Source organism: Lonchura striata, chromosome 2 (assembly GCF_050655825.1).
Source record: "Lonchura striata isolate lonStrDom1 chromosome 2, ASM5065582v1, whole genome shotgun sequence".
NCBI classification, from domain to species: Eukaryota; Metazoa; Chordata; class Aves; order Passeriformes; family Estrildidae; genus Lonchura; species Lonchura striata.
The window spans coordinates 5673099-5685979 of NC_140704.1; the positions used below are offsets into that span (position 1 = coordinate 5673099).

At 41.9% G+C, this 12881-nt stretch overlaps 1 protein-coding gene across 1 annotated transcript in view; it reads left to right on the top strand.

The window, feature by feature from the left end:
- Positions 1-12881, top strand: part of LOC110484562 (sodium channel protein type 5 subunit alpha) — a 214478-nt gene that overhangs the window by 166978 nt on the left and 34619 nt on the right. Inside the window, exons 20-21 of the mRNA XM_085563330.1 lie at positions 5969-6123; positions 9998-10171. Coding sequence (XP_085419456.1) covers positions 5969-6123; positions 9998-10171 — 329 coding nt within the window. The remainder of the gene's footprint in view (positions 1-5968; positions 6124-9997; positions 10172-12881) is intronic.

The window sequence follows — 12881 nt, forward strand, 5'->3', positions numbered from 1 at the left end:
CACCAGAGGGTCATGCTGGAATGAGCAACCTCGCTCAACGCGTGGTTGGTCGCAACTCGTGACACCGAGGACGCCCGGAACCATCTTTCCGTGTGACCATGGTAGGAGCCATTATCGCTCCTAAAACACCCAAATGTCAGCTGGAAAATGCCACGTGCCCAAGTGAAGTTGCTGTGATTAGTGGTGGGATGTGTGTCCTGCCCTTCCCAACCACGGAGAGCGGCTGTTTAGAAGTAAGAAAGGGAAGAGAAGAAAAAAATAGACCGTTAAATGGAATAAGTCTAAATAGAGTTACGGGAACTGCCACTAGGTGAGTTTTAAAGGCTGTGTAAAACCAAGGCAAGCCCAACAAAATGTGCTCATTGGCATCCTAGAAAAAATAATGGAACAAACCCAAGTTTTAAAGTATCGCTTCCCTCTGGCTGTCATACCTGAGATACTCTGTGTTTTCCACCAGGAGCAGCGTGCTGGCATTATGTTGTACACAATTTTCAGGCATCATGAGACTCTTACAGCCCTATTACATGCTCAGAATTAAATTAATTCAGGCTAGACAGGACCTCTAGATTTAAAACTCATCCACCCCCTCACTCAAAGCACAGTGGTAGTCCAGGCTGTCCACTGCTTTTACTCCAAGGTGTTACACTCCTATTTGTTGTGACCTCCTAGATGATGTGCTTTGAGGAGAATAGCAGCAGATAAACAAGAAATGTACACTTGTTAAGCCCTTGGAAGGGTAAAAACACCTGGCTGTGGTTTTGTCAGATGTCCTCTTGGCAGCCCCCGGTTTAGCACACAAGATTTCAGATCTCCTGATGTGTCTCAGGTACCCAAATTCTGGAAACAGTGGTCATAAATCTCTCTTTCACACTATAAAATGAAGCTTTGCAATCACAGAATCATGGAATGATTCAGGCTGCAAGGCATCTTTAAAGGTTATCCCATTCCAACCCCCCTGAGTGAGTTAGTTGCAGGGCCAGAAGATGAGGAAAGGGTTAAATAGGAAGAGTCTGCTGAGAACATGTTCCCTCCAGCACGGGGAGGCAGTTGGGGTCTTTCAAAGGGGGCACAGTTGGGTTTGATCTTTTATTTGTGCATACCCAAGTTGCCAGACTGGTCATTAGAAATGCAGCTTGGCATAAAAAAAAAATATATATAAAACCCATGTTATGAATACCTGCCTGCTTGAGTTCATGCTTAAGAAGCTGTATTTTGTATCAAACCAAGCAATGCTGTAACCAGTGTTCAAAGCTAAGAAAAATACTGTTTTGTTCTAAAAATGAATGTCCCAATAATTGAGAACTCTTGTATAAAGGCATTCACAGAATTGCTGTGGTTTTAACACAAGGTACCACACTTGCTGGACAACAGAATGGAAAAAATGAATTGGTGCTCCTGATTTATTGAGAGAACCAGCAGCCCAATCCATCCTAAGTAAAAATAATAATTTTATGAAAATTTAAATATATATATTGGCATGAACAAGCAGTGGATTTGTAAATTCTTTGCCCATAAGCCTAAAATCAGTAGGCTTGGCTGTCAGGCATTGAGGAGGAAGGTTTTGCAGTATAACTCCCACATTTACAAAGAGGTTTTTTTTCCCAATGCACCAAGGTAATGCAATCAAATCTAAGAGCTCCATGATTAGAGTGCACCAGGCTAGAAAATGTGAATATGGAACAAAAGGGATATTTACAGAGATTGCATTCTATATTGAATTCCTTCTCCTTTTTTTTTAAGATATATTTTAATCTTCAGTTTGCGCTATAGGACACCCTAATGACTGAAGGGACTATTTCCCTTGTTATGAAATATGACCGAAAAGTAAATAATATCATGGTATATTAATGCATTTGGAAAGGTTTCTTGGTAAATAGGCCTCTGTTTTATGAGAAATGGTATGAAATATCCAAGTGTCAATTGAAAACAGACATTGTTCTTGGACAACTTGGCCACAGATGCAGCTCAGAACAGCTTCACAGATTTATCAGTAAATAATTCAAACCTCTGGGGGGACTTCTTCCACTCTTCTGTGTTCTGATGAGCAGTAATCCACCAACCAAAAGACCATGGTGGAAATTAGTTTGCTCTCAAAGACGATGCAGCCCAACATGAATTATAGTGGCAAAACTAAGCCCTGGCAAAATCACAAGGTGGTCAGAGTCTTCTGCAGAACCTATTCCCTTCCAGCACGGATTTCAGTGGGATAGCACAAATCTGTCGGACCAGGGAGGATGAGTAACTGTCATAGGAAATGCCAGAGGTTTTATTCCTGCCTTGACTCCTGCTGTGGTGAAAGGTGTTAATGAATGTTCTCCTTCATGGGGATAGAAATGCAGCAAAGCTGGGCTTTGCTGACCACCTGCCTTATGACAGGAACAGTTGGAGTTAGGATTGCTCAGACCCTCTCCAGGTCATGCCTTAGACACATCAAAATTATTTTGATATTTTGAGTTCCCAGAAATGGGGGAAAAAAACCCAACAAAGTGTTAGACTACAGACCAAGGTCAAGTAAACTTTTTCTGTTTGATTAAGTGAAGTTTCTAACTTAACATGTAAGCTTAGGTCAAGATGACCAGAGCAATAGGCTACCAGCATAAGAAAGAGTCCAGAAAGCATGAAAGCACAGTCAGGAAGGAAAATCAGAAAATTTAAATAGAAACAGGTTTCTACTAATTTATTAAAAGACCTGTTTGGGGTCGAGTTTTTCGTTTTGTTTTTTTTTTCTTCTTCTTTCCCTTTTCTCTTTGTGAATAGCTAAAAGCAGCATTTCATCTGAATTGCAGACAGCACAATTATTCACGGAAGTACTGCTTGACATTAGCAATTGTAGCAGAATCTGGTCTAAACATTTTTGAATTAGGCCCAATCAAAAGCATGGGATTTAATGGCACTGTGATTTTAGGCTGACTCATCTGATAAGCTATTTTGGATTTTTCAAGGTATTACTGTCAGTAACTAGGACTCTTTTTTCAGATTGAAATTGCATGAAAGCAATCAAAGAGCATTAAAAAAAAATTAGTGGGGCTACCTGGCTTTCTGTCTTTAAAAATACCTCTCAGTACTTGTAGATTATCAGATGGAAGCCAACTAAATCAGTAATAATCTGGTCTAACTGTGTTGTAAGTTTTTCCCATCACAAATGAAGTGACTCTGGAACCCACAGTGCCCTGCTCATTAGTTTCTAATATGAAGGTGATCCCTAATTTTAGCTGTGCCTGGACTCAGGTAATCAATGTAGGCTCCCTGTGTAGTGGAACTCCTCCAGGGAATGATTCATCCAATTAGCTTACAGTGGGAAAAACCACTTCCTGGGAGATCCTAACCTTTTCCAACAGTATTTACAGAGCTTTTATACTCTGTAGGAGCATGGCAGAGCATGGCATGCCTGTTACTGGTTGGGCCTAAGCATTTGTCTAAGATAAAAAAGCCAAGTAACCATCGAGGTAGACACAAGAAAAGAGCAAAATGTTTCTGTATAAATGTTTTAAGTAAGAAAAAAAGCTGATTTTTTTTTCCAATTTGAAATTAGTTTTGGGAGGGAGATAGATGCAAGGATAGATGCAAGCAGTGGCTACTTCCAGTACAAAGGGGGATTTCTGCTTAACACAAAAAATCCTCACTTACAGAGTGAACAACCTGCTCGTTAGGCCTTCATTTGATAAGTGAAGGATTTTAGCCCAAGTCTTTGATCTTCCTGATTCAAAGCTGGGGTGACAGTGAGGTGGGCAGTCTCCCTGAATTATTAGCACAGAGTGTGAGCCAGACACCTGAAAGGTGGTGATGACCATGTGGGCTGTGGGGTGAGAAGCAGTGCAGGAATTTTCTGGCAGCACTGCTGGAGATGCAGCTGATTGTGCCCTCGGTCATGTTGTGCTGGTGGGATTCTCCTGGTGAGCCTCTCTCAGCAGAGAATCTGCTTTGTGAAGTCTGTTCTGTGTACCTCCTTCCTAAAATACACCCAAACCCACATGCACTGCCAGCTGTGAGCATTGTACTGCTTTTAGAAAAAAGTAGTGACTAATATGATGTCCTTTTAATGCTTGCCTTGATTCTTTAGTGTTTGGGATTGAAGTGCTTAGAAGGATAATTCTTGCCTTTGCTGAAGTGGTACCTGACCTACAAAGGAACAGAGAGCTGGTTCTTATTTTTCCATCTTCTCCCAGTATTATGCCTTTCTAAAAAAGCTTCAACAATTTAGTGTATTTCAACAGTGCCCAGCATTTCTCCGAGTTCCAGAATACAGTGGTAAACTGGGAGATGCTGTGGGTCTGTGTGATGCAGGCATTTAGAGAACAAATAATTACATGCTATTATTATCTTTGTATAAATGGTTTATTGTCCTTTTATCCCCACACCAAAACTTAGCACAGCCAAGAGCCCACACCCAACCAAAACCACAGAAATGTAAGGGGAAACGTTCTGGGAGATCCATGAAGGATCCTACAGTTCTGCTGCTGCAGAAGAGGAATCTGGGATAATAAAAACTCACAGAAAATGCCAGGAGCACCACAGCAGACTTAGCAGCTCTCTTCCTCCTGGCAGAGCCCTGTGCCACCACATTCCAGCTGCTTGGGAATCCCGATATCCCAGGAGCTGCACTTGATCTCCTTCCATGTCACAGGCAGCTCAGGAGCCTCAGTTGTGCCACCTTGAATTAGCAGCATCTGCTCTCTCTGTAGCCTTGGCACTCGCCCTCTTTCCTCCCCAAGCTGCCTCCCTCAAATATTATTTCTACTCCCAAAAACACTGCATTGCATCACCATGGTGAGACATCCTCTCTTGTCACTTCTGACCACTGGCTGTGTGTTTCAAGACATCTTGGTGACCTTCCAGCTACAGAAGCAGTTGGCCTGTGGCTTTTTTTTCTCATGACGAAGTCAATAAACCTGCATAGTCAAGTCTCTTCCTACACAACACATGGAAAAAATGTAGGGTAAGTAGCTTGCTTTTTGAAAATAAAATAGGTTTTGAGGGTCATTCTCATCAGCAAATTTGACATTTGAGTCAGATTACCTGATGTAAGACTGACTGGCCAGGACAATTCCTGGCTCCCAGGGTCCTTTCACACCATTTCAAGTTCTTGCCCAGCACTAGGCAATGCACATGGTGTTTCTGAAGTGGGAGAGATGGATCTGTCTGTTACCAATGACAATATCTTTTTGCTACAACAAATGAGTGTTGCTAAGGAAACTACAAATGGCCATGGTCTTGCCTATCAGAAATCCTTATGTGGGCCCCATTACCAGCACAGCACTTAGCTATCACACATTATTTGTCACTGAGGTCAGAAAGTGCTATGAAGCATCATTGGGGATCCTGCTATAGAGCAGATATCTAAATTTCTGTGACATCAAAGGGGATTTAACTGCCTCAGTATAATTCCAAGATTGTTCTAATGCCTTATTTAAGCTAATGAGAGTCCAAGAGATCAAAATCTGCTCCTGCTTTTGCTGCCTGAGTCTCTTCAGCACATTGGTCCCATCTGCACTGTAGCACCTCCTCTCATCATCTCTCTTTCATCAGATTGCCACTTTTAATCAGTAATTCCAGTGGTATTATACTAGCAAGAAAATAACCTTCCTCCATTCAAAAGGCTGTGGAAGCTATCACTAATAACCTCCTAGAATTATTAGTCCTGATCAGAAGTGCTGCCTGAGCTCAGCTAACACTTTTTGAATGACCTAGGGCACTGGTGACTCATGGCCAATATATTCTGCATCACAAAAATCATTGGGAGAACTCCCTGGGACACATTTTAAGTGATTTTGAATGTTTTTTAATAGAGGAATGAGAGAAGGAAATGGAAGGCAGAGCAGAGAGGTTTTGTGAGAAACAAGAGGGAGGAAAGACACTGTGCAGCAGTCTATTGCTAAAAGAAATATTCCTGAGCAGCTTCTTATTGCAGCTTTAAGAATTAAATAGGCTTTTTTTAACAATTCCTTTGTTTTTGTTTTATTTCTTACAGTCTGTGTGCGATTCTTCCCATGCTGTTCAGTGGACATCACAAAATTTCCAGGCAAAATTTGGTGGAGGCTGAGAAAGACCTGCTACAGAATCGTGGAGCACAACTGGTTTGAAACATTCATCATCTTCATGATCCTGCTGAGCAGTGGAGCCCTGGTAAATGTGACAACATTTCCTAAGTGTTTAAAAGTGGACATGGGTCTCCAGTGTTCTCCAGTTTAGCTGCCTCTAAGATCTTATGAACCCTTAGTGGTCATTTCTCAAAGCAAAGCATTTTGTCTGGGGCTAAAACAGGTTGTCAGCTCTTATGGTTTCACCTGCCATTACCATATGGTGGGAAACTTCCTTCTGCTGTGACTAAAATTTTGACTTGCACATGTTTTGAAAAGAAAATCTATGAGGAAGTCTGTGTGAGGAAGTTTGCCAGCACTGCTGCCTCAACATCGCATAGCTGCTTCTCCATGAGAGTTCCCATCTGGATGCTTGCATTTTGCTCCAGGGGTGGCTTTGTTTTTTCCTTTTCTTCTCTTTTTTTAAAGCACACACTATAACCAGCTAATTAAAATTATAAAAGACACAGAAGGCATTAAATCAGTGCTACCCATGGAGCTAGTGGGTGCCTGTATTCCTGTTTTGAAATACCTTAGGTTAACACTCAGTACCTTCCCTGCACAGGTCCTCTTTGTGTCCAGGTGAATGTGCCTATGGACACTGCTTGGTCATTGCCCAGGACTCTGATAGGGGATCCTCTCCTCCTGAAATCCCACTGCACTCTGGAATTACCCTCTGTGTATTTTCAGCCCTGGGCTCTTCACAGGGATGTATTTATATTTCTCTTTTGCATGTCAGGAATGTCCCTGGATTTGGTGGGATTTCTCCTAGGTTTTCATCCTGACCTAGAGCAGAGATGTGTGTCAAGAGTTCTCCAGGCTTTAGTCAGGTGCTCATCTCCTTTGTGATGGAGAAGGACATTCACTTATTAAATTTGCAGGCAGTGCCATGTTTGGACAGGTTATCCATGCATTTCCAGAGGTCAGGATTGTCTCCAGCCAAGTGGGTGAATCTGCCTTAAGCAGTAAGGCAAACACCATCTTAGAAAGGTGCCTGCTTCCCCTCACTGGAATAATTGGAATAATCATTGGAATAATCCCAATAGGGAGGTGTGATGAAGGATGGCTGTAAGGGAACAGATTTCCTAAAAAGAACTGGAGAGGGAGCAGGCAACAAAAAGAATAAACTCCATCACAGCTCTGCACAAAAGCCCACCACCCCACTGGGCTACATAAATTATCCTGTTCTTCCACTCCAGTTGGCATCAAGGAGGCCTCAGCTGGAGCACTGGCTTCAGCTTTGGGCACTGCACTTTGGGAAAGATGTGGGCTAATTGAAGAAACTCCAGAGAAGAGCAACACAAATTATCAGTGGCCTAAAAAAAAAAAAGAGGACAAAAACACAGAAATCCTAAGTCTATGTAGCTCAAAGAAAGTCTCTGAAGGGAGAGAGGAAAGTAGAAATACATAAATGTTGATGCAAAGAAGGAAAGAAATGGACTGTTCTCCTGGTCCACCAGGTAGGGGCTGAAATGTCACGCAGGGAGTTTTATTTTATTATGAAAAATAAGAGGCTGAAAAATTTGGGTAAATAGTAGGCTTCTGAAAATTGTCACAGCTTTGCTGAAATGAATGGACTCTGACAGTTTTTGCACCAGCTTGAGCATCAGAATGTTAATTTTTGAATACATTTTAGAGGGGGAATGTCAGTTGCTATAATATGCTTTAGATGAATACACTTCCTTACATATGTAATTAAAAGTGCCTTAGATAACTGAGGACTGCAATATAAAGCTCATTTAATTTAAATTGCATGCATTCATTTAGTTTTTGCAGCTTTCAATTTAGCCAATGCAGTTCTGTATAAGGACAAATTAATCTTGCATTTTCTCACATATAAGCACCGTGCTTCAGTATTTGGACTGGAGATGTTAGAGGCAACACACAGTTTTTTTTTCCTGGTGTTCTGGGTTGCTCTTCCAAAAACTGAGCTCATCTGGCTGCATCTCTGGGACACCCTAAGTTCTTAAGGGACAAGAGCTATATATACCTTTAAGCCAATATATATATATATGTATGTGGTTAAACCATCAAAATATATCTTTAGCTTACTGTAGACGATCCAAAAAATCTTTCTTAAGATTTTAAGCCATAAGCACCCAAACTAGAAGCCTACTTTTTAATAGTATTTTTGGATAACACTGCAGGTATCCTGCTTAACTCTTTTTTAACACACAAAGCAAAGCAGAAAAAAAACCCCTTCATGATATTTTATATAGCAGAGGTTTCATCAGTTGTCACCGTGAAGAAATGCAAAGCACCAGAATTTTGTCATTTGGGTAATATTCATAGCTTGTCCAGAAGGACAGAAGTGTCCAGGTAGCACATTCTTCATCCCTTAATAAGCTGCTTCCTGACTGACAGTGTGCTTTTAGTAGACAAAACACAATGTACTTTTGGACAAGTTAGTAGGAAGTAGGGAGAGCAAAGGAGGGAGAGGAGGAAATAACTTTAAATGGTTTGTTGTTATTTTTGCAGTAATTGCAAAGTACAGCAAGTCATCTGACAAAGTGAGTGAGCCCCTACGAGAAGTGATAAACTCCAATCTGTGCATTGTTTTCAGGCTTTCTCCAACAGCTCTTTCACACCCTTGAAATATCATTTTTGAAGGCAAGATAGGAGACAGGGTTGCAGCGAAAACGTCACCCCAAAGTGTGGGGACAAATGGACAAGCCTTGGCACGGGCTGCCAAAGCTTTCTTGTCAGTTTAATTACTGTTCCCTGGCAGGCAAAAGAGCAGTGTGACTGCCTGAGTGACAAGTACCACACTTCTTGTATCTCCAGGCACTGGGTGTTTGCTAACTTTTTGAAGCTTCTCAGAAAGTAGCTACAGATCTGGAAATATGTAAATGCAGATAATTCACATGATTAGCACAGACCCTCTCAAATTATGTTTCTTGCTGCCAAGTGCTCTGGGTCACACGATGGGATGAGAGTAATATGTCACAGCTTGGGTTATCCAGGTTACAGGGACTTGGGAGCAGCTTGTGTAACAGCAGTGGCAAAAGTAGCTGGGGAAGCAGATCATAATTTTTGACTTAGAAACCCCAAAACAGGCTGCATATTGGCAAACCTGACACCAGGATCCTGCCTTTTATTTGATTTGTGTTATAAAGTGAAGGCTAAACTATGAGAGATCTTTATTTTCTTTCTTTTGGGAGGCATATTGGCTTAGATCTTAAATATTTTAAAGGGGTTATTCAGTTGCTCGTATTTGATACAGATACTGAAACTCTTTTCATAATGCTCTGCATGAGATTAGTTGGAGAGACAGATGAGATGGGGAGATAGATACCTTGACCTTTAAAATATTATTGTTCTGCTAAGTGAATAATAATGAGCATTTTTTGAGGCAGAGAGCTGTAGCCACCTGAAATGTGATGGCTGAACAGAAGCCAGGGAACTCCAGTACTCCATAACACAGGCAGGTTAATAACCCAATTTGTCATCATTAGCAATAAGATCTATTTGGCTAAATGCAAGGGTCATATTCTGCCTCCTAAATATAGACATCCTGTGCCCTGGGACATCTGAGGTGCCTGGGTAGCATTGGCACAGCCAACAGGAGATGAGGCAGGATAAATCTGGGCACTTTGGGGTGGCACTCTGCTTATAGGCTCACATTCCAAATTCAAGGTGCAGAAGCTCTCCCTGCACTGAGAGGTTGTCCAGCCAGTACAGCCAGTAGAGGCTGGAGAGAGATAACCAAGCCTGTGTCCTTTGTAGGGGAAAGCTGAACAGATCTCTCAGGTCAGAGTCAGTCCTGTTTGTGCTGAACACTCTTTTTAATTGTAATGTTAAAATACATCAGAAATCACAGACTGTACGTGATATTTTATCAAATATAGACCTGCAGTGCAATGCCCATGCTTTCTAACAGGGCTCAGGAGCAGTCATTAACCAATCCTTTGTACTTCCAGGCCTTTGAAGATATTTACCTTGAAGATCGAAAAAACATAAAAACCATGCTGGAATATGCTGACAAGGTATTCACTTACATCTTTGTCCTGGAGATGCTCCTGAAGTGGGTGGCTTATGGCTTCAAGAAGTATTTCACCAATGCCTGGTGCTGGCTGGACTTCCTCATTGTAGATGTGAGTATCACTTTGGAACTACAAGGTTTCTCCTGTAGGATTTTGCAGTGGGTGGGAAAGGGCCGTTAAGTTTGGCAGCTCTGCATCTGTGAAATGACAGCTGTCACTCTGATTGTGAGCATCAACCCCAGGCAGAGCTCAGAGGAGGTCTGGATGTGTGACTGTGCTTCTCCAGGACCCAAAGCAAACAGGGACGCTGTCCACAGCGACGTAGATGTGTCACCCTGCTGATGTGAGGCACATCTCCTTCCCATCCCCAGGAATTCTCCCTTTGCTCCAGCATTTAACATCTCATTTATGGCCAGGGATCTGTGTACAAAATCACAAACAGGACAGGACTGCCGAGGAACGTGCCTCGAGCTGTTTATTTTCCAGCATCAGCCTCATTACATGGTTATGACAATGGGAAGATACCAGCAGCTCACATCCCAAGCAGCAAAGAACTCAATGTTACAACTTACTTTAAATGCTTTTTGACCAATCACACAAAGCAAAAGCATATTGACAATTTTTCTATCCAACCACTATAAGCACAGTTAAAACAATGCTTGCTTATTTTGAATACAATACCTGCTTGTATGCCTTAAAATACAGTGCACAGAGCTCCATTATTAAGCTTAGAACTTCCTAATATCTCACTAGATATACTTTTCTGTAGTTTAAGGTGTTATTCTAGCCAAGCATTAATATACAGACCATTGTTTTATTTGTCCTTACTTTCTACTTCTTATATAACTTTTATAGTTCTAATTGCAGTTCTGCTGTTTCTGAGGCCTGCCTTTTGCAGCTTTCCCAAAACCCTCTGATTTTAAGGATTCCCACAATTCCTCCTCTCAGTACAACTAAAAAGAAACTTTTGCAACTGTGTCATTTAACTACCTTGCATTTCATGGATTCACTATAGTACATCTGTTAATTGCTTGCTTAAAGGATCTTTTTTTTTTGCTGTGGAGAGGTGAGCTTATTTTAAGGATTAATTGCACCATTTTTTGCCACATTAAATTACATGTAAGGACCCCACATTCCACACTCCCAGGTAGCACAGGGTCCAGCTACCTCAGCCTGCTCTGCACATGACCTGGGCACACCAGTTTTCAGCAGATTAGAGGAGCTGTCCTTGGCGGGGCTCCTCGGCGAGGCTGCCAGCAGTGTGTAACAGTATGTTCAGTTCTGCCTCCCAAATATTTACCAGTGCAGGAGTCCAGGAGAAGGTGTGAAAAGTCCTCTTGGCAAAGTGTCTTCACTACTACAAAACATTGCAAGATACTCCAAATCCCTGAAATGCCGCCACGCTTCCTTCTGCTGATTGAAGGATAATCCTCAGAAGTCTGAGCAAAAGGAAGCTCGTGCCCCAGGTGTGTTGCTAGTACCAGATTTGGCTCCTTCAGAGATTCACTTTGAATTGATGTGGGATCTGCCAAATCTAGGAAAAGTCAGCAGCACCACGTCCTCCAGATGAAGTCTCACATTTCATCTCAGTGTATCAATGAGAAGGCAATAATCTCCCTGAGGCCATTTCTTATTATCTTGAGGCATTAATGTGGGAGGCTGGCAGAGCTTTGCCATGATTATGTAATTTATTAAACTTCAGAGAAATTATTTTTCCCCATTTTACATCTGAACCTTAGCTCCAGGGTAGAACTGCACTTTCTTTGGCCCCAGCCCAGGAGAGCACTTCAATGGGACAATTTGCTTGTTTGAAGTTATGGTCATGTTTAAGTGCACTGCTGGATCAGAGCCTTTGGAAGTTTCTCCAGAGCTTTAATAAATTGATTTATGAAAAGGAAATTCTTTACATAAATTGTAGATCATAAATTCTTCTTTGCATATATGCTTAGAAACCTTTTAAAGGGAAGGCAGTCATTTTTCTCAGATTAGCTCCAGCAGAAGAGGAAAGTTTGGTTTAATTATTTAACCACAAAATTGCAATCTACCTGTTCCTAAGTTATAGCCCCTCTCTGAAAACAGTTCTCACTGTGATTTAGGTGGCACAGCTTTTCTTTTCTTGTTTCTCCTTCTCCAAAATGGGATTAATAGGACTCAGCTAAAGTACTGGATGGGCTTCCAGGAATTTGTTGTTCGAATTACTGTTTCAGTGAGCTACTGAAGACAAGAAGGGCTGGCTGAGGGATGAATATTGGCACAACCATAAGTAGAGGTGCTCCTGATGGGAGCAACCCTGTGCAGGATCAATTCACTGAGGCAGTTTTTGGAACTGTGTTGCAGTTTGGAATTAGTTCCACACCTGTAGAATAACATCTTATTAACACCGAAGAGAGTAAACCTCAAACTAAGCTAAATTTTGTCCTCCATGTGCAAAACCCCTTTGGAACAGGAGCCAGACAAGAACACAAAGTCCAAATGTAAATTAGGGTCATGTTTGCCTTTCAATGGTGGAGTTTATAATGCCAGATTGGAGCAGCAGCCACAGATGGCCTGGGAAAGGGGCTGCACTGTCCCCTGTCTCACATCCTATGGCATAAAACAGGGGGGACACCAGCTCTGGGACTCCCCTTGGCCCCAGAAAATAAACCTCAGAGCCTTCTTAGTGACCCAGAATGTTTTATGTTCTCAACCCACATTTAAATGTTCCACCCACTTTTAAATATTCATTTTGCAAGCTCCCAGTCTGTCCATCTGGACCAGTGTCCAGCTGGGATCCATGGCCTGGTGTCCATCTGGACAAACCATGTCCCCATCCATGTTCCCA